This window comes from Onychomys torridus, chromosome 10 (genome assembly GCF_903995425.1).
Source record: "Onychomys torridus chromosome 10, mOncTor1.1, whole genome shotgun sequence".
NCBI lineage: Eukaryota > Metazoa > Chordata > Mammalia > Rodentia > Cricetidae > Onychomys > Onychomys torridus.
Window position 1 is genome coordinate 47,388,661 of NC_050452.1, and position 22,363 is coordinate 47,411,023.

At 37.1% G+C, this 22,363-nt stretch overlaps 1 protein-coding gene across 2 annotated transcripts in view; it reads left to right on the plus strand.

Annotated features, from left to right (window-relative positions):
• Arap2 (ArfGAP with RhoGAP domain, ankyrin repeat and PH domain 2) overlaps positions 1-22,363 on the plus strand; it is a 159,368-nt gene that overhangs the window by 46,928 nt on the left and 90,077 nt on the right. For both annotated transcript variants that reach the window (XM_036201451.1, XM_036201452.1), the window contains exons 8-10: positions 5,865-6,043; positions 19,902-20,017; positions 22,017-22,216. In XM_036201451.1, the coding sequence (XP_036057344.1) occupies positions 5,865-6,043; positions 19,902-20,017; positions 22,017-22,216 (495 nt within the window). The remainder of the gene's footprint in view (positions 1-5,864; positions 6,044-19,901; positions 20,018-22,016; positions 22,217-22,363) is intronic.

Here is a 22,363-nt window from a genome sequence, read left to right on the forward strand (position 1 = left end):
TACCTAATGTTTTGATTGTTCTGGATTTCATAGAAAAAAATGCCATTTTCTTAAATAAATGTCAATTATATTAAAATAGTATTGTTTTGAAAATTGTCTTACTGAGAGAGAAATTTCATATTGACTCCTCTTGTTCTGGGGCATAAACACTGGCATGGGTATGCAGTTCATGACATTATGGTCTCCAGCCATAGCTGTGCGTCAGAAATTTACAGAGAGGTGATGCTATGGGGCCTGCTTCTCAGGGTTAGTGCAGAGCTTAATGATTCTGATGGGGGTGTTCCCTGTCCAATACGATGGTCCTCAGAACCTGGTTGTCAATTGTAGGGACTATGTTTCTGTTTATCTGAGCACACTGTAGACCATGGGAAATAGACTAGTCAGTCACTCAATTCTAGGCACTAGAAAGTTCTCCAAGGTAGTTCTGACTCTGATACCGAAGATGTTGTTAAATTCAAAGCAGTTGGATAGACCTACCATATGAAATATACCCCAGTTGCTCAGGGGAGTTACAACATGGTCCAAAGCAAATTCCGAAATGTCTCCTAACTCTTCATTTTTCACCCTCCTCGTTCTCATTCATGGTGACTGTCTGCTTTGTTGATTGCTTCATAGTGTTCCTGAAATCTCTTAAAGATGTTTTAGGACCATGCTAGAATTCCAAATTCCTTTTAAAAAATAACTGTACTACAAATAACATCTTTTGAAAACATTAAACAAAGGAGAGCATAAATATGTATCTACTTTTCACCATAGCTATGGTGAGACTTCACAATAATATTAATATTATACTACTGGGGTTGGGGAAATAGCTCAGTGGTAAAACCCTTGCTGTGCAAGAGTGAGAACCTGAGTTCAATTCAGAGTAGAGGCACATGTTTGTAATTCCAGTGCTGCTACGACAAATGGAAAGCAGAAAAAGGAGAACCCCCAAACATTCATGGGGTACCTACTCTGTCAGTGAACATGAGTCTGTCACAAACAAAATAGAAGGGAAACACTGACACTCAGATTGTACTCTGATCTCCACACTCAGACAATGGCAGACATATGTATACACACTACACACACACACACACACACACACACACACACACACACACACAATTTCTCTCTCTCTCTCTCTCTCTCTCTCTCTCTCTCTCTCTCAACATAAAGGTGTCTACGACTCAGACATTTGTCCAGTTTTAAACTCTATGCCTCTGTGAAGTTTTCTATAGTTTGAATGGCCATTCTGAAGCAATTGGGTGGCTCTTTTTTTTTTTTAATTGATGAGTTTATTAGAATAAAGTGATTTTATTTAAACAAAACAAAAAATACTATAGGCCACAGATTTGGTTTTGAAGATCTTAAGGGCTGAAGGGGCTGATTGTAATGTGTATTACCACCTGTGTCTTCTTCATGCATCTTAGAATCATATATTCAGCTTCCTACTTGATATCTCAGTGTGACCTTCAATAGTATCTCAGATGTCAGATGTCCAAATTCCTGTTTCTACCCTTTCTGCTAAACCTTCTCTCTTCTAATCTTCCTCATCACCAGAATTGGAAGACTCTTATGCTTAAGCCATGAGCTCTTACTGTTTTTTCTTAAGTCTTTTCTTTCTTGTATTATATATCATCTAATTGGTTGTTGAATCCTATCACTTGGTTATTTTGACTTTAAAATTAAGACTAGATGCTGACTAGTTCTTCATCCCTACAGTGTCACCTCTTAGCTCAAAGTAATCACTTTCATCTGGGATAGTCATCTCAATAGTTCACTAAGATCATATCATTCCTTTTGTCAGAAAAAACGTTCAATAATGAAGTCTGATCATATCAAATCATTTCTAAGGTCCCATTGTCTTCATTTCTTACCGAGAGCAAAGCACAGTGTGAATAATGTCCCAAAGCCCTCTAGACTCTTGATTTGATCTTGGTCTTTTCCCATTCCTTCCTTCCATGCCTTCCCTTCTTTGCTACTTTTCAACCATAAGGGGTTCTTGGACCTGGATCTGCAAGTCTCAGTGGCCCTGGTACCACAGCATGCACTGGTCTTCATCCTGCAGCATCCTTCTGCCTGCTCTGTTACTTCATGTCTTTAGACATTGCTTGACCAGTCCTTTTCTTCTGAGGCTTTTCCTATTATTATATTTAAAATAACTCTCCTGTTGCCACTCATCCTATGCATTATGCTGTCCCAATTCACTTGTTACTATGTAGTGTACTCTAGTGAATGTCTGTGTTTTTATGCCTTCTTCCTTTCAGTAGAGTATAATCTCTGGGAGAGAATGGTCCTGATCCTGGTGTGCAGAATAAGCCCTGTAATATAGCAGTTAGTATTAGCACAGGTAGTAGTTATCAATTTGACAATACTTATGGCTCTCATGTTGATGGCTGATTACACTGAAGGGGCTTTCATAGATCAGATCATATTAAAAGTAAAGTTCCTGACTGGGTATGATGGGTGCTTGAAATTCTAGCACTCAGGAGGCAGAGAAAGGTGACTACTATAAGTTAGAGGTGAGCCTAGGCTACAGAGTGAAAGATCTGTCTAAAGAGAAAAAAGAAAAGAAATAAAAACAAACCAAATAGGGAAGGTTGAGTTAGTTTATGGTTATTTTGGTGTTACTTGTTTGCGTGTCCCTGCATGACATTCTTTGGTATCCTTTGTAACTAATGAATTATGTGTGCTAAATTTTGAATTTAGCGAATGTGATCTTCTTGTTGACATTTTGAATTTTTCTGTTCTTTGGTGTTTCTGAAAACCACAAAAACTAATTTAAGAATTTTCAGGGGTTGGGGATTTAGCTCAGTGGTAGTGCAAGGCCCTGGGTTCGATCCTCAGCTCAAAAAAAAAAAAAGGTTAAAGAGATTGCTGTTTTATTTTGTCTACATTATAGCAAAACCACTTATTCTTTTGTTTTTCCCACTTTCACCCCCTATCCCCAATTTGGGTTGCCATTCATGGAGAGAAGCCATAATAGAGAACATGTCAGAAGGAATGAGATGTAGTAAAGTGCTACTGTTGAGATACAATCAGATCTTTAAGTTTTGAAGGAGTCAACATGGTAATCTGTCCCATTAGCCATTAGAGGTGTATACCCCCAATACCCAGGGAATGTCTGAATCTGTGTACAGTATCAAATAACATATGCACTAATTCTTTCCTACTTATACATACATGTGATAAAATTTAATTCTTAAGTCAGACACAGTGAAAGATGACCAGCAATAGCTTATGCTCAAGCAGAACAGTTATGACAAAATATTTTTGTAAAAGTTATACTAATGTGATCACTCTATCCAAAAAATACCTTTTTCACTGGAAGTACTGCATAGACCTTCCTGGTCATCTTTCAAATTGTCCTGTATCTCTGTGACCTCACTTCAACACCATTACTAAGTAGTATAAAAGCTAAGGGAATATAGGTACTGCACAGCCATGATGTTTTACTTGATAACTGAGATAGCTACTTCATGCCTTGTGGAAGAACATTTTATACAATTGGCTTGTATACACTGGGATAGGAGATGCCTTGTGTCTTGAAGTAGAACAGGGTGGGTGGGATGGCTTAAGGCTTTAGCACACTACTAAGAATGGCATGTAATTTAAAGCTTATGAATTGTTTACTTCTAGAATTTCACACTTTTTTTAAAACTGTAGTTCACTGGTTCAGCTACAATAGCACCTAGCTTTTCTCAAACCATTTATCAAATGGAAAATAATTATTTGGTTTGGAAATTGTCAAAGCATGTTTCCCTCATCTAAGGATGCACATATTGCACAACCTAAGATAAATGACTCTTACAATCTGTTTTATTCTGTTTGCATTATCTGTTCACTGCTTCTCTCTGTTTAGTGAACTGGATGATCCTGTTATTTCTTGTTTTTTTAATGAATGATTTTTTTGTTGAAAATTTCATATATATTGTCAACAAACAAATTTCATGAATAAAAAGAATACACATGTATATTGCATTTTCTATAATCTCACTTCCTGATCCTTCTTAGTTTCCTCCCATCCCTGTTACTATACCCTCCTCCTAAAAGTTCCCTTTCCATATCCATGTCTTCACTGTGTTGCTTTATGACACACTGATTTTAATCATGACAATCTGTGTGTCCATGTGTATCCAAACATTCATTGGAGACTGGTGGACTAACAGTTTTGTGTACAACTGAAGATGACTGTCTCTTTTCCAGAATCTAACAGTTTTAAAGAATTCAGAAGTCAAGGGTAGGGCTCTGTGAGCCCTTCCTTAATCTATTTACAGTCTTGTTCAGACCCAGTTCAGGTAACTGCAGGTGTAATGAAATCACATATGCAATGGCTGTCTTGTGTAGAAGATAGCATTTCAATTCACTTACACTCCCATTCTCCACTTTTTCCCTCTTAAATTCTTATTATTTTTCTGAAATGTACTATGAGCTTTATGAAACTGCTTTTTCCTTTGGCTGTTCCATATTAAGGAATACATGCCTGGTACTATTCCCATTCCTGAACTTCATGCTCCCAGGTTAGCCTACCAGTCATAAACATAGGCATCTCAATTCTGTCTCCTCCTTGCTAATTATCCTCAAGTGCTTTTCTTTTGTTTCTGTAATCCAAAGCAGCTAATGGATGTCTATATTTATCATGATTTCCTTGTGAGTTCAGAAATATCAATATGCTCCTATTGAAGTCTCTGAACCAATGTTTGTTCCTGATTCTTTTTTCTTGTGTTGTCCTTGCTCAGAATCCTGCTCTGCCCTTCAGGCTTCAGTTTTGTTTTTCCCATTGTTCCTCATTCTCAAGATCTATCACATGACCCTTGTTTTTATGGTGCCAAATGCAGTTGTGTAGGACTTGAAATAATTTTCATTATAGTTTTAAGACTACCTTTCTCAGTGACCTTCAGCAAATCACTTACCTCAGTTGAATGGACTCATATATTATTTGATACCATTTGTATGACATTTATTCTAGTCTGTGCTTCATTATCTGTTCAGATCTAACTTGACTTATTGTCTTGATTGCTCTTTGGAGACTATATCACATTTCTATATTCAATAGAGTATGTGGTACATAATTGAAGGTCACTTGGCTTGTATGGAGGGAATGTGAAGACCATGTTTTACTTTTCCAGCTGAGTTAAAGAGCATTATTTTCTGACTATTTCCCTATTTCTTCTACCAGTTGAGTACTGATGCTGTTTTTTTTCTGTACTCATTATTTTTATGTAGCTCTGACAAAGTAACCTGACAGATAACTTAAGGTAAAAAAGAGTTATATTGGCTCATGGTTTCAGAGAACATAGTACCACCTGGCAACTTAGCCTCTGGTTCTTGAGAAGATCTGGCTAGGAGAGGATGTAAAATAGAAGGTTCTTTACCTACTTCCAGAGAAAAAGCTGAGAGGAATAAATGTACTTTTCCATGGGTAGCTACTTCTTCTATCTCTGACCCTCTCATTCACTTTGCATAACTTTCCAAAATAGTCCCACCAACTGTGGGGCCAAAAGCTCAAAACAGAACCCTAATAGAAATATTTCATTGCAAAACTGTGGCAAAGAGAAAACCCAATCTCCTTAATCATCTAAAAGTGTTTCTCAGACGTGGATAAGGTTATAAATCTCCTGGAGTTCTTTGAACAAATGCTGAGCCTTCTTTGGGGATGGAATAGAGCCAGCAATGTGGTATTTCTTGTATGATCCTAGAAGACACTCATTGTGCTGGCTCAAGAGTCTTTTGGGTTCTGTTAAATTTGAACTCTTGCTTCTGCAGACAGTGGAATTTAGGCTGTGGTTGTGGCAAATAACTTGTATGTTACTTACTTTAAAACAAGAGGATCTCATGTTGATGTTTCCATATGTCTTATATGTTTTCTCCTCTAATTTCAGAAGAGAGAAATGATTGGGTCAGCATATTATTGAGTGCACTGAAGTCACCATCCCTTACTTCACAGTTGCAAGCAGCTACGGCACCTGAGAAATGTGGATATCTTGATTTGAGAGGCTACAAAGCCAAAATCTTTACTGTATTAAGGGGAAACAGTGTGTGGCTTTGCAAAAATGAGCAGGTGAGCTTTGTTACATTAATTGTAATTACTGTTCTTTGGTGATAGCAACCTTGTTCAGCTTTTGAGAGCTGCTTAAGTTTTTATTTATAGTTTTGCTGTTGCTTTAAATACTCCAATAACAATAACAAAGAAAATCTGGTTGAATGCTTTGTATCGGAAAAGTATTTCCATCAGACCTGAGGTTGCATGCCACCTTTTTTTTTTTAATGGACTGAGGAAGCAGCATTGTTGGAAAGAATTTTTGAAATGTATACCTTAGTTGAAGAAAATATAGCTGTCAGAGAATAATTGGGAATAAGTACAGATATTGTTGAATGGGACTAATTCTTTATCTTTGTGATAGAAATTAGAAGACATGAACAAGTAACCAGGAGTATTAGTTACTTTTCTGTTGTTATAAAAACACCATGATCAAGGCAATCTATGGAAGAAGGAATTGATTTTATCTTAAGGTTCTAGAATAAATACGAATCTGTAGCAGAATTCCTAATTGGTCTTTATAATAAAAACCCAGAGCCATATTTTGGGGTAAATGCTGAAAATTCAGAGAGACAAAGGAGCAAGCTGCAGCTACCTCTTGCCTTGCTAACTTCTCAGCCTGAAAGGGCTGAGCTCCTGTCTCCTCCCACCTTATATTTCTCTCTCTGCCCAGGCATATCACTTCCTGTCTCTACCTTCCTATTGCTGGGATTAAAGATGTGTGCCAACACTGCCTGGGTCCTTTGGTTAACTAGTGGCTAACCCCATACTCTGATCTGCTGGCAAGCTGTATTTGTTAGAGCACAAACAAAATATCATTACAAGAATTCATCATGGCAGGGAGGCATAGCGGTCAGAATAGGAAGCTGAGAGCACTTATCTTGAACCATAAGCATGAGCACAAATCAGAGAGAGTGAATTACAAGGATGAAAGCTCTCAAACCACAATGACATACTTCCTCCATAAATGTCACACCTCTGATACCTCCCTCAAGCAATGCTGCTAACTGAAGAACAAGTATTCAAGAATCTGAGCCTGTGGGGGACATCTCTCTTTGAAACCACCACACTAGGTTTTATTGTCTTTATTTTTCTTTGAACAGATATTCTATTTGTCATGAAACTGCTTTGGTAGTAGAGCCACATTAAAAGAGAGGTGGGTATAGAGACATGTAGGTATATATTTACAATCATATAGATAAAAACATCTACTAATATACACATGTCACATATACATACATATATGGGCTTTAACTGTTAGGTTATTGAATTTGGTTAATGGGAAAACACTAAAGAGAGAGCTTAAAATTTTTGTGGAGGCTTGTGGATAATTAAACTTTTTTTATGTTATGTAAGCTTTACACTTGATTTTGTAGTTATATACTTACAGTTATATTTCAGACTTTTATATATGAAAGAAAATTCTTCCTCTTTAGGTGATTAATTTTTATTGAGGATGAAAGAGTGTATTTTGATTGTCTAATCTAACATGAATTCATTTTATAATGGACTATAATAAGATATAGACATGGACTCTTTTCCTATCAAAGACGGTCATCGACTCAACACAAGCAATAGTTACAAACTGAAACTATATCACATCACTTAGGTGAGGCAGTCTCAAACTTCAGTATGAATGTATTCATTATTATTTTTGGGGGGAGGATAACTTAGCCAATTAGTTGTGGAAGACATCATTGAGTAACACAGGCAAACTGCTAATGTGAATGTTTAGTGTATTCCTAAAAGGTAGTGACATACAGCTTAACAATTTATATGAAGTCTCTGAAGTTAGGTGATTAAAACTTTTCTCATTGGAATTCAGGCTAAAAATTCATAATTTGCATGTATCTGCATTGCAGTACTCTGTCAAATTCAGGAATTCATTTTTTACTTCCACAGACTCAATACAATTCCTATTATTTGTTTCATTGCTCACATTAGCTAGATTATCTGAGTTTGTGTTATTTTTCTAGCAGTAATATGTTTTTTGAGTTTTATTAACCCTTTGGGAGAAATCAGTTTTTTATATGAAATCATTGCTTTAGTAATGATAGTTGAGAGCAAAATCTAAAATGCTTGCCACTGGTTGAGTGCCAGGTACTATGCTAATTAATTTATAAATACTCATTTTTAATCTCTCCTATAATTATAGGAAGAAGATCCTCTCATTTGTGAGTTAAAGATGAATAAATTGAGGTTTACATAGTTTGTACAGGGCTAAGAGTTTTCATCTTCCATGCCAAACTTAATTTAAAACTAGAATTTTCTAACACTATGCTTGTCTTCTTACTAAAGGCTTGGATAATATCCTTTCTCAGTTCTTGTCTTTTAGAAATAGGCAAGAATTAGTTTTGTGACTAATATCATTGCCTAGGGGTTTCAGGGCATGTACTCAGTTAGTGTTGTATCAGACTGTGCACTCTCAAAGGTGTGTGCTTATCTAGCAGGGCAGTTTTGTTCGCAAGGGTGAAATGCCAGTCAAGAGCAATTACAGGCAATAAACTTAGTGCTTTTGCTGCCTGTTTATTTGTTTGCTTTGCTTTTTTTGAGACAGGATCTCTTGTAGCCAATGACCTTGAACTTTTGGTCCTCCTGCCTCTACCTCCCAAGTGTTGAGATTACAGTCCTGTGCCACTGTATCTGTCTCAATGCTGTATTCTGTGGGTAGGCATATGGACAGGTCTAAAACACAGGGCATCAAATAAAGCAGCGAACTAGAAATACTTCCATTTATACAAGTAATGACAAAATTATTATTTTTTTAAAGCAGTAAAGCTGGAGTACACATTATCTTTAGATAAGTAAACGTATTTTAATGTACATTTATTCAGTTTTTTCCTCCTATACACTGAGGTGCTTATACTTTATCTTTAAAGATAAAATTTAGAGTATATACGCGTGTGTGTGCACGCGCGTGTACATATGAGTGTGTGGTGTTTGCATGATAGTACATAGAATCAACTTGACTAGTGGATAAGTTGAGCAAACCATAGATGTTTTGGTCCCAATAGTGCCATTCTAGCTCTTGATGGGTTTCCATTTTGGTGACTGCCTTATTCTCCCAAGGAAAGCTGTTCACTGCTGATCTCATAGAATCTTGTGGCCTGCTGAGATAGGAAAATCTTTTCCCTCAACACAAAGGGCTTCACCCATGTGAGGGCATTGGCCTGCTTTAGGAAAGCACTGAATGATGGGGATACATTTTAATGTAAAATCAAAACATTTGAGCAAGGTGGTGGTAACACACACCTTTAGTCTCAGCACTTGGGAGGCAGAGGCAGAGGCAAGAGGATCTCTGAGTTCAACGTCAGCTTGGTCTACAGAGCAAGTTCCAGGTCAGTCAGGGCTACACAGAGATATGCTGTTTCAAACAAACAAACAAAAAACCCTAAAAGTTTGATACTTTCATACACACATGTTTATGTGCACACAAACACACACACCAACACACACACACCAGTAATTTTCAAAGGTTATGCAACAAACATTCATTTAAATGTATGAGATTTTTATATTTGAACTTTTATATCATAATTTTTGTTGGATCTATATAATAGCTACATATCAAAGCATAATTGTTTTATTATTTATAAGCAGTGAATTCATTGTACATGCAATCTCATAACACATTTCTTAAAAGAGAAATTGACATATATCATCACTCTAACCCAAGAATTATCTTCTGTTTTCTATCCACCAATAAATACATAGTTTGACTAATTTGTTGATTATTCCAGTGAGAGTAAACATAATGGATAGAGGTGAGGGTTGGTCATTATAGAGAAATCACATTTATCCTAACCACATATGATAGGTATGATGGGCCTGGGAGGTTGCAGCATGGGGTTTTTATTCCTGTTCTGCTGTAACTAACCTTCTCTGGTAATGCAGTTATTCCCTTTAACTGGCATCATCATGCAGTGGGGGAGATCACTGTCTCCAAGGCAGTCATTGTTGAAATTTCAGATTTTTTTGGGCCTATTCCAGATGAGTTGACTTACCTTTTGGGATGTGTGGTCAATAAGCATTCATGCATTTGGTTTAGTAGTATGTGATTCCCAAACCACACACCATAAAATGCTGCTCAGATTTTTTTCTTTGTCTTTCTTTTCTTCCAAAGCGATTGGCATCCAGCGAAAGGGGAAATGAAAATCCTGGAAAATGTGTAAAACTTCCTTCACCTGTGTTAATAGCAATGTGCCTTTCATTCACTTATTCACCACTGGATGGTATCTTTTTCTTTTTTCTTCCTGTTAATCTTATTTTATAATAACCTTTGCTCACTTGAACAACTTGAAACAGTGATGTAGGAATCATCAAACATTTTCGAAAAAATTAAGAAAATCATTACTGTAGTATAGTTCCAGAATTTGAAGGATTCCTCATAGAACATTGCACATAATTCTGAAGGAGTCCACAGCCTGTGCTTTGTCATTGTTGCACCCTTCCTGAAGTGTCAGTAGTTTGTGTAAGCCTTTAAAATGTTCAGCCTCTCTTGAAATTTTGCCTTACTGCATTCTTTCACTTAATTTAGAATTGTATTAACAGAGTGACTTCTTCCAAGAGTTTAAAAAATTTCATTTGCATCACTAGAATTTACGAAAAGGGAAAGCCATTCGAGATTGCTTTCATTTGCTCGATCCCATGGGTTTCTTTCACTTTGTGTGACCAGAAGTTACTCTGCTTTGAAGATTGTTGTTTCCAGATCTTTCCTTCCGGTCCCCGAAGATGCTCTCACAGTGCCAGCCTGCCTGTAGGCACATCATCGGCAATCCTTTCCTTTAGTTCCTGAATGTGTCTCTAGTACTGAGACAGGAACATGCATTTTCTCACTTAAATTCACCATGAACTCACTTTTGCCACAAACTCTTACGATTTTTGAAATTCCCTCTCATTCTTAGGAGCAGTGGTATGAGCCTGCTGGCAGTCTTGCTGTTCATCTGTAGGTGTGAACCGGCTGGCAGACTTGCCATTCGTCTGCATTGTGTTCTCTGACTGGTATTAACTCAGTGAATAATAGACGTCAGGCTGTGTTGAACATGGGCTCCTGGTTTCCTAGCTGCTCAGTTCAAAGGCTCCCTTCTTCCTTTGCTTTGTGTACTTTTACTTCATTAGTACACTGTTGGAGCTGAAACCCAGAGGGGCTCTCAGGCTGCCTAACAGAGAGATCGGTAGAGACTTAAATATAGCCTGAGGTGTTTTTAGTTTTTCTTTTTCCAGCTAGGCTCTATGGAAAAGTAAAGGGGGAAGAGATGAAGAATTAGAGAAGATCTTTGTTAGAGAGGCAAACAACATCTTGGATAACAACACTAAAATTCTTTGCCTAAATACTCTGTTGCAAAACAGTGCTTTGCCCCCATCATATAAATTAAATGTCACCCCTTCCATATTTAGTTCCATCTCAAATGCCCTTTCTGTTGCAATTTTTGCACATTTTCTCTACTCCTGCTTGGATGTTATATACTTGCAGTGTATTATAATAGTGACAACATTTTCATATTGTCATTTCCACTCTGTTTAAAAGGACTTCTGTAATTGGATGTGTATAGGTTATACTATAGTCATTATTATGTTTCTAGATCCATCTGTCTATTTAGGAAGTACTTAGCAGGCACTTTTCCATTTCTTGCTGGTTTATGGAGGCATGCTCCCCTTGTGGAAAGCTGACTGACCTCTGCTATCTGAAAACTTAGTTTGTGGTGGGACTACCACTGCAACATATATCCCCAGGAAATTTCTGAGAATCTTGCAACATTGTTATCCTTCATTTTTTTTCTCATGTGTGTGGTATGTATGTGTTCATACATGTGTGGTGTGTGGCTTGTGTGTGTGTGTGTGTGTGTGTGTGTGTGTGTGTGTGTGTGTGTGTGTGTATAAAGGTGTGTGGAATGCATGAGGAGACCAGAGGTTGACATCAGGAGTCTTCCTTGTTCCTTTCGACTTTATGAATTGAGATAGGGTTTTTCAGTTGAGCCAAGATCTCACCAGTTTAGCTTGTCTCACAAGCCAGCTTGCTCTGGAAAGCTCCTGTCTCTCTATTCTTAGCACTAGCACCAGGGGTACAGGCAGGCTAGCATTTACATGTGTCCCGGGGTTCTTCATGCTCTCCGAATATCAGGTTCTTTTAACCACTGAAGCATCTCCCCGTTCTTACTTTAGCCTCAGTCAAATCAAGTCAATTTGTTCTCTATCTCTCCTTCCCTTTCTCTCCATCTCTGTCTATCTCTCCCTTTCTCTGTCTGCCCAAACCCATGGGTAGATGTAAATTCAATACTTAATCCTATAGTCATTTAAGGACTGTGGAAATGAATCAGTAGGCAAAAGAGCTTGGCAAGCAGTCAAGAAAACTATAGTTTGAATCCCCAGAACATGTGTAAGAACAAAATACTTAATCTGAGCATCAGTATTCTAGTTTTCCTACAAGGAGATGGCACGTGAAGACAAGAGAATCCTTGGAAACGTGTGAGATAAGTAGCCTGGTGTGGAACACAAATGCAGTAAAGAGACCTTGTCTCAAACCAGGTGAAAGTGGAAGACTGACAGCTGAGGCTGGCATTCACAGTCACACAGACATACAGAGAGATAGACAGGACAACAAAGCCAGAATTCCTTTGGCACTTCTCACCGAGGGCCTTTTACATTTAAAATGTTGCCTACTGGGGTTTGGAAGGATGGCTCAGCTGTTAAGTGCAAGTACTTCTCTTCCAGAGGACCATGTGCTCTAGAGAGACTGAGATGGTTTCCAGAAGCCAAGTCTGGTAGTGCACAACTCCAGCTCCTGGGGGATCCAATGCCCTCTTCCGGACTGCATTCATGCCATGCTCTTCCCACCACCCCTTTCTCTCCGTCCTTCTCTCTGTCCCTCCACACTTCTCTCTCACACACACATAAATAAAACAAATCTTTAAAAAATGAAATACTATCTACTGCAGTGGTTCTCAACATTCTCAATACTGTGACCCTTTAATGCAGTTCCCCAATTTCTAGTGACCCTCAACCATAAAATAAATTTTGTCATTACTATAATTTTGCTACTGTTATGAATCAAAGTGTAAATATTTTTTGGAGATAGAGATTTGCTAATGGGGTCATGACCCACAGGTTGAAAACATCTGGCCTGAAAAGTAATTTCTAAAGATTAATTAATTAATCAAGTAATTTATTGTGTGTGGTGTGTGTGTGTGTGTGTGTGTGTGTGTGTGTGTGTGTGTGTGTGTGTATACACCAGGGAAGAAGCCAGAAGAGGATGTTGGATCTCCTGGAACTGGTGTTGTAGACACTTGTGAGCTCCACTACATGGGTGCAGGGAACCAATCCTGAGAAGGTCCACAGCAAGAGCTGCAGGTGCCTTTAGCCCCTGAGCCATCTCTCCAGCCCCTTAGCCTTCAAAGAGCTGTGAGCTTTTGTATTACTAAGCCTTAGTGAGAATGCATATTGTTTTCATTGTCTCATTTCTCACTGTGAGTTCCAGGCAAGAAGCTTCTACTCTGTTAGCATGTAGAATCAACTTGTTGAATTAGAATCAAGTCATTGGATTAATTGTCATTATTTATAGTTACCTCCTTGGCTTAAGAGTTTGTCTTTTTATAAAAAGTTTTTCTTTTAAATTTACGTTTTGCTCGAATTAATCTCATTGTATTTTTCTGTCTTCTTTGGTATTATATTATAATTTTCCCCCAATCCCTTTGAGCCCTTTATATAATAACAAAATTAAACTTCATGACTTATTTTCATCATTTGGTTACATTTTATTTGTTTATGTTATTATGTAGAAATTTTGTGCATAATGTAACTAAAGCATTTTTAATAAGCTTAAAAGTACACAGGTCCTTTGTTTTCTTGATAAATTATTTTCTAAACCATTTACCTGGAAAAATGTAGATAACAATCCAGTATGTCTAAATGTCATACTTTTTCTGTCTCTGTGTGTGGTCTTTTGAGACAAATCCTTACTAAGTAGTTGTGGTTCCTCTCAAACTCATTGTGTATCCCATCCTGGCCTTAAACTTGTGGCAGTCCTCCTGCCTCAGCCTCCCATGTACTGGGAGATGTACACCACCACACCCAGTGCAATAATCAAGTATAGTCATACTTTTGAAATAGGTGTATTGTATTGTGTTTGTTCCTGGTATTTTTGTTGATTAGAATTTCAGCACATGGTCATGAAGCAGATGTAAGAAAACTGGCTTCCATTTGTTATGATTTCCTGATAGTCTCCCATCTCCTTCTGATGAGTTTTTAAAATATCATGCTAATATTAGCCTGTTCATTACAACCAGATGTCTTGCTTGGTGGGGTTGGGCATCCATTTGATGCTGATTGTGGCACTGGGGTTTTAACTACATAAATCATTTGGTTAAATGTCTTCAAATCAGAGTATAAAAAGAGCCTCTTCCTCCTCATGTAAAGTCCCTTGATGCTTTGGCATGGGGATGGAGTACTAATAGAATTTAAATAGGCCTCTGAAGGCTTGGTTTGTATGGCACAGAATGAAGCCACAGGATGTAGGTGGTGACCTCACATTCTCTGGGTTCTCTCTCTGGCCAAGCTCTGCATCTGGTGTTTCCTAGAAGTCTGGTGCCAATGTCATACAATGCCACATCTGTTTTCAACAAATGTTTAAGCACCAAGTTCTTAAAATCCTGGCAGGGAAAACCTAATATTCACTATTTATAAAAGTAGGTTGAGATTTCAGCAGATTTGGGGTTAACAAACTCTGCTTTAATTTCTCTCTTTAGGGATCAGCATTTCATTTTGCTCTGACGCCTTATGGTTTTAGCAATTCAGAATTACTCTCATTGAATAAATTTGTATAAATGACTCATTTCAGTATCTTGGTCAATATTTGTGATAAATTCTTTCTGAATATTTAGTACAGAGTAATTCTGTGATTACTGATGAAATGGAGTATTTTATGAATAACAAATTCTGCCTGTAAAACTTTTAAGTGAAAGAGTTGTCTGAACATATATTATCTCAATTAATTCTTACAATAATACTTTAAGGTAGAGTGACTTTATTTGCAAATGATGTGGTTGAGGTCTAGATAGGCAGCTTGCTAGTGCTTACCTGGCCAGGTTTGTTCCTTGAGTCTGTCAGTGCCAAGGTATTTATATAGTTGCAGAATCTGGAATCTTCTAAGCAACACACACATCCTTATTGCTAGTGGTGATTTTCAGCTTTCTGAAATTATGTGTTGGCCACAGAAAATAAATATAGAACATTGCTTACTTTACAAGCCCTCCCTAGCCCTTTGCCTTTCATAGTATAGTACCTCTACCAGTTTTATTCCATTGACAGCCTTTTAAGGATTGAAAGTTTGACTTCTTTTGCTTTTCACTTATTTTTAAGACTGAAAATAAAACTCACAACCATACTGTAGTCACTGGGTTGTGAGGGCCCCCAGAGGTTCCTTAGTAAGGCCTTATTCAAGGTCAGAAAATCTGAGCTTGCTTTGCTCAGCATGGCTGCATAATAGGATGATTTGACCAAAGGCTTGCTTACCACATGCTTTGAAGGTTCTACACTTGTTGGTTCTTTATAGCTTGATCTTGAAAGAGGGAGGTCTTTTGCCCCTCCCCTTGTTGATGTATAAAATGCTTATCAGGAATAAACCCCAGTTGTCTGTGGTGTTGACCCAGAGCCCTCCTAAAGCTATCCTGTGTCTTCTATCTCTTTTTCTTCATCTAAATCTATATTTCTTCCTATTATTTCTACCTCCTCACTCCTCCATTCAAGAACCCTTTGACAGGTCAGCGCTGGTCCCCCTACACTGAGCAATATAATTTAATTTCTTTCTTTCTTTTTTTTTATTTAAAAGTTTTTTCCATTTTACATAACAACCACAATTTCCCCTCCCTCCCCTTCTCCCACTTACCCCCCACCTTGTCCCCACCCCATCCACTCCTCTTTGGACATTTAACACTTACATTTTATTTTATTTTTAAAAATCATGTCAGCTTGTTACTTTAGAATAAGTACTTCTTGCAATTAACTTTAGGTGTTGCACTCCATTGGCTTCAGATGGAAGTGATAGATAAAAGAGAAAGGGTTAATGAGAGTTAACTAGACTTGCATGCCACTGAGTGCAATTGAACATTCTTCTGAACTTCTTTTAACTATGTGAACTTGCTCCTCTTCAAAATGATGCTGAAGAAGATAAGTCTGAACATTAGTTTGTCTTGGTGGTGTCATTTGACTGATATCACCTCTTTTGGGAAAAAAAACTTTTTATAAACACGAATCTCATATTTGTTGTCTGTAAGTTGGTAGAGGTACTTAACCTACAACCAAGCATTCTCTTTCACTGCATGTTACAACTTGCTGTCATCTTTCCTTGGACCATATGCTTCGTGCACCTTGTAGTCTAATACTTTTTGTAAGTCCTACTATATAAGTCCTAGGAAAATTTCTTGTATACTTCAGGTCCTAAATGAATACAGCTTTTTCCAGGATGAGTTTCCCTGCTTTGAAAAACTAGTAGGATGCATGCTGCCAACTTCAAAATTTTTCAGACCATTTCAGTGCATAGCCATTTGTAAACTCCTGAACACTAGACAGTGATTTAAATGAGCATGGCTACAGCAAGATTTTTTTTTCAGCTCTACACAGGACCAGAGCCGAGGACAAATAGCAACGGAATTCTATTGTGTTCGTATGCTCATTTGTAACTAGTGGTCTTAATGGTTTTTTATATTTGATCGCACTCTGTATTTCACTCTACAGAAGGCAGAGGGAAGTGTTTGGGTCCTCGTGTCTAGACAGTCTAGACTCAATGTTGTCTAAATTCTGTTAGCAGTTTCACTCTGAGATTCAGTGGCACTTTGAAAACCTTAGATTAGAGTTTTCTTTCTTAATTAAAGACTTTTATGGTTCTGCACTTTTTTTTCATGATGTTAATACTCAGGATGTGCAAGATGAACACAGAAAATGTTGTCAAATACCCAGAAATGGGACAGAGTCTTGATGTGTTCTAATAGTCTGAAAGGGGGCTAAATATCACCAAAGTATTCTTAATAAGAAATGCAGTTGTTTCACATTTAATCACTCTCAAGAGCACTGACATTTATTTTGTGACTGTGATCTGTATTTTACAGTCAATTGGTGCTAGTGAGCTGTGTGCATCCTCTAATTACTCAGAACCATATGGCCATGGCAGACAGTTGACAAATGGGTTACAGTTTTCCATGATAAGAAAATATCATCTTCGTCTTGCTGGGGAGAAATTTGGAGTGCTGAGTCGACCCTCACTTTACCAGGAGTTACAGCTTTAGATACAGCGATTTTAGGACTCCTTTGTAGAGATGAGGGGCCATCCATCCAGGCAGGAACCATGATGAGTCTCATCAGTTTCCATAACAGGTTGTCATTCCCACCATCTGTTAGTCTGATGGTCAAAGCATGATGAGTCTCTGCCCTTAGGATCACACAATACTTGCAGGCCACGCATCTCACAGAATGCTATGGAGTGGCATGATATCCTTCTCCTGTTACAAGCCTCATTGTAGAAAATTGTTAGAAGGCCATTCAGTGTAGGCACGCTGTTTTATCTAGAGTTTATCCCCCTATCAAGTTTAGACAGGTACCTCATTTTGCTAATCTCATCTTACTTTCTCATTTATAAAAGAAGGCTTAAGTTTCGAGGCACACAACTTTGGGAGTTTATCCAGCAGTTGTATTATCCAACAGGGACATTTATATGGATAATTAGGAATTGGTATTTTAATTTACAAAATAAAGTCAGACCTGAGCTGATATGTGGAAAAGTATTAAAACATGACTGCTTAGAAGAGTTTGATGTCCGTTTTCACTTGGTATGCTGCTTGTCATCCAAAGCTAACTGTACAAAATGGAAATGGATCATACTCCCATTTTAATTATTTCACAATCATCAATATTTTATTGTGTTTTTGCTTTTATATTATTTTTAATGCTTTTGAGATTATAGTATAATGTTATATTCTTTATTCTCAAATTCTATCTTTCTACCCTAACACTGTGAGTCATTTATTATTCTACCAGAAAATGTAACATTTTATTGATTTATTTTCTAAATACATCATTTTCCTGATTTTATCTATAAACCTTCACATTGAAAAATAACAAATAGGGCTGGAGAGATGGCTCAGTGTGTAGGAACACTTGCTGGGCTAGCATGAAGACCTGTGTTAGACTCCTAGGGCAAATATTATAGCCAGGCATGCCCACACATGTGCCTGTGATGCCAGCCAGGCATGTCCACACATGTTAATGTAATTCCAGCACGATGGAGAATGGCACAGGAAAATTGATGGGCTTTCAATGACACCAGCTTGTCTCTAGGTTCAGTGAGAGACGTTGTCTGAAGAGAATAAGGTGAAGAGTGATAGAGCAGATCACCTGGCAACCTTCTCTGACCTCCCTCCATGCATAAAAAACATGCATGCACAGACCACAAATAAATATATCCAAAATATCAACCTATATGAATGATAATATCAATAATAAGTGCCTTTACACAATTATGACTGATGGCTCATACATACGTTCATACATATGGGAAATTTGGTTCTAAATTTGTTTTGTAATTTTATCAACTAAGAATGCATTAGTTGCAAAACCACAAAGACCTACAGGAAAGTTAAGAGACAGTGAATTCTTGAGCTGAACTCTGGTGAGAGCAGAGAAGCACTGATGTGGACAGGACCAGATGTTTTTACCATCCGTGCTCAGTAATGACCTCTTTATTTCTAGATGACATTGCTAGCCAATATTGAAAGGTAAGGGGTGAAAGGTTTTCTTATAATAGGTATTGGTATGTCCTCAGATGTAGCATTTTATATTGCATAGATCAAAAATGGGATATATAGCCAATGCGTAACAGAAATGCATAGTACTCTCCCTCCCCATGCAATGGTTATAATACAAAAGGGCATTTGAATTATTTTTTCTTTTTATTAATTTTTCTAAATTTGTCTTTGTTAAGTGTTCTTATTGAAAATGGAACAGTATTTTTGGATTTTCCTTTAGTATGGATATGTTTTTATTATCATAATTTAGTAGCTCCAGGAACATTTAATCTGAATCTATTTACATAGATAATTTCTTTCTTGAGGTGGTGATTGTGAAAAATATTGAGCATATTTATTGCTAAGTTACCAGGTCCATAGGATTATGCAGCATATTGCCAACATTGTTGCTTTTAGGATGGGCTCTCCTATTTTTTAATTTTCAATGGGGCACTGTGAACTCAGTTTCTATCAATGGTGAACAAAGCGTAGTTTTCATATTACAGTGGCACTGGAGGAGGTTTTTAAGAGTCTGATTGGAATATTGGCAATGTAAACCTGTACAAATGATAAAACAACAATGTCTTTGGATATAAATGAGGAGGAACACATTTCCACAGCAGGGACAACGTAACGAGATTAAGCAAAACCCAACAGTTACATATTTAGTTTCTTTCCATCATACAATGCTAGATGCATATCACTTGTAACTCTCCCTTTGAGTCTCACTTTGCTACCTTCTCATATTAAGGGTATTTATTCTGACTTCATAATGCTCTTTTGGATTTTCTAGCAAATAAATATTTGGAACATGACAAAGGTTCTTTATTTTCTAGTTTCTTTAGTTGATTTGATACATGTAAATATAGTGCCTACTGTTCAAAACAAGGCACATGTATCCATGGCCTTGTCAATTTAGCTCATGCTTACGCAGTGTTAGTATATACTGGAAAGGACTGCCTACTGCAAGAAGAGCTGGCCTTTTCCTTTTCTAGTTGACTCTGTTTAACTCCATACACATATGTAGCAATGTTTTGAGGAGTTTCTGAACTTAAAAGACATTATGGTTGTGTTTTCAAAAGTGATTTTGTATTTTTGCTCCATACTAGGATTTTAAGAGTGGACTTGGCATTACCATAATTCCTATGAATGTTGCAAATGTAAAGCAAGTAGATCGAGCTGTGAAACAGTCTTTTGAGATAATCACTCCCTATAGGAGTTTCAGGTAAGCTATTTTAAAGCATTTTTTTGTGTGAGTATTTGTTTTTACAACTATGAAAAGGCCCTGGAAATTCATTTCATAATGCTGGCAGTTATGTTACATTGCATAGAACAGTAAAAATCATCTTTCCTCATCCACATTGTCTAACTTACTAGGCATGGAGGAAGTCACTGTGGAAGTGGCTTGGAGAACCATGCAAGTAGCCAAGATATTTTCTTCATGAGTCTTGAGTTGCCACTTTTTGCAGTACTTTGTTTATAAGCTGAACATAATGAATATGTTAACTCTTTCACATATAGAAGAAATAAAATAGCGTTGCATTGACTTCAGGTTGTGTTTACTTTCTTTAAGCTTAACCAAATGAATCCTACTTTAAGATTGGCTTTTAATTATAGTTGCTGAATGTGATTTCTTCCAGTGACTCAGCTTAGAATCATTCTGGGTTTAATGGCTCACATAAAGTTATTAATCCAAATATCTTAACATCTTTATATATATATATATATATATATATATATATATATATATATATATATAAAATGTATTATGATATTTGAGGAATTGTATTACTATGACAATGAATAATACTTAATGTGCTTAACATATGTTAATCATGTATAATGTGTAGTATAGACATGGGCAATTTGTTGAGTACAACTACATTAATAAATTTGCCCCAAATGACACAGGTCAGGTTGTTTGTGAGTCAGAGGCAAATGTTCTAGGTTTTGGATGATGTAATTATTGCTGAGGTACTCTTGAGTATCTCATACTTTGTTTCTCAAAATATGTCTGTGGGCTCCAATTTTGATTAAAATTAACAAATAAAGAATAATAAGCTTTATTTTCACACTTGCAGATCTAGAGCTTAGATTGTAGATAAGTGGCATTGTGTTTGCCTAGCATGTGCAAAGCCTTGGTTTCCACCATCAGCACATTGTATATCACACATACATACACATATACACATTACACACACACACACACACACACACACACACACACACAAACACAGAGCAGGGGAGGGAGAGAGAGTGAGATTCTAGCCTCCATTTAACAGGCTGTCACTAACCTCTAGGACCTCTAGGAGAACTTGAAATCAATAAGAATTTGTTAGTATTGTAGGAATGATGTAATCAAAGAGTTCTTCAGAAAGTACAATTCCTATAAGCCACTTATTTTATGGACTGCTTAGAATAGTCAACTACCAATTTCATTATACTTTAAGTCATTATAGTTCATAGAACAAAAATTATAATGTGATAATAACTTATAGTGGGTTTTGTTGTGTGTCATTAGTGGCATATGTGGATATTACCTATAGTAAACAATCAATAAGTCTTTCTTGAAGGGCAATATTGCTGTTTAATATTTTATCACTTTTTGTGTGCCATCTTGCCAGTACTAAGAAATAAGACTGTGTCAGAGCTGGCTAAAATTGAGTTAGAAATCCTTTAAAATAGTAACAATTTAAAACTTTTCTTGTTTCTCAGTCTCTTAATGCCATCTGGAGAGTCTTCTAATTAAAAAATTCCATTTTTAAATCTGGAAAAAAATCACAATTTCTGGTGGGTGAGGGTTTTTTTTGATAATTTTAGTTTTAGACTATGATGACATACTTTCCTGGCAAAATATTCCAGCAGTCATGAAACACTGCCAGTCTCTTTTTGATTGTTACATAATCCACTGCTTCAGAGACATGACTCTCATTTGCTTTGACCTAGCAAGGCAGCTCCTATATGTCTTGATCAGAAATAATAAGTGTGCTAATTTTGGTTAAAGATCTGTGAGCAGGGCCATCAGCAGTGTGGAAAAATCAGAAGAAAAAGAAACTGATTTGTTAAATTAGATAACTTTTAATAGAAAAAGACAATCCAATGCTGCCCAGCAGGCATCATTTTAGCTATTTAATTTGTGGCTGAAATGAATATGCAAAGTGAACACCCTCCTTAATTGGCCTGTATAAGGGAGATCAATAATGCAGAAATGTTAATTGTTCCAGCTTCACAGCAGAGTCTGAGAAAGAGAAACAGGACTGGATTGAAGCTGTGCAGCAGTCGATAGCAGAAACTCTCTCTGATTATGAAGTAGCTGAGAAGATTTGGTTCAATGAATCCAACAGGAGCTGTGCGGATTGTAGAGCCCCCGATCCTGACTGGGCATCCATCAATCTCTGTGTTGTCATTTGTAAGAAGTGTGCAGGTAATTAGTGATGCGCTGTGCTCATCCCTGCTTGGTGGCAAGTTGGCGCTGGCTGTTGTTTGTTATCAAACACACTGTGTCCTAGGTAATACTTGTGAAAAGTGAAATGGGATAAAGTTTATTAAAAAGAAGATCATTTAGAAATGT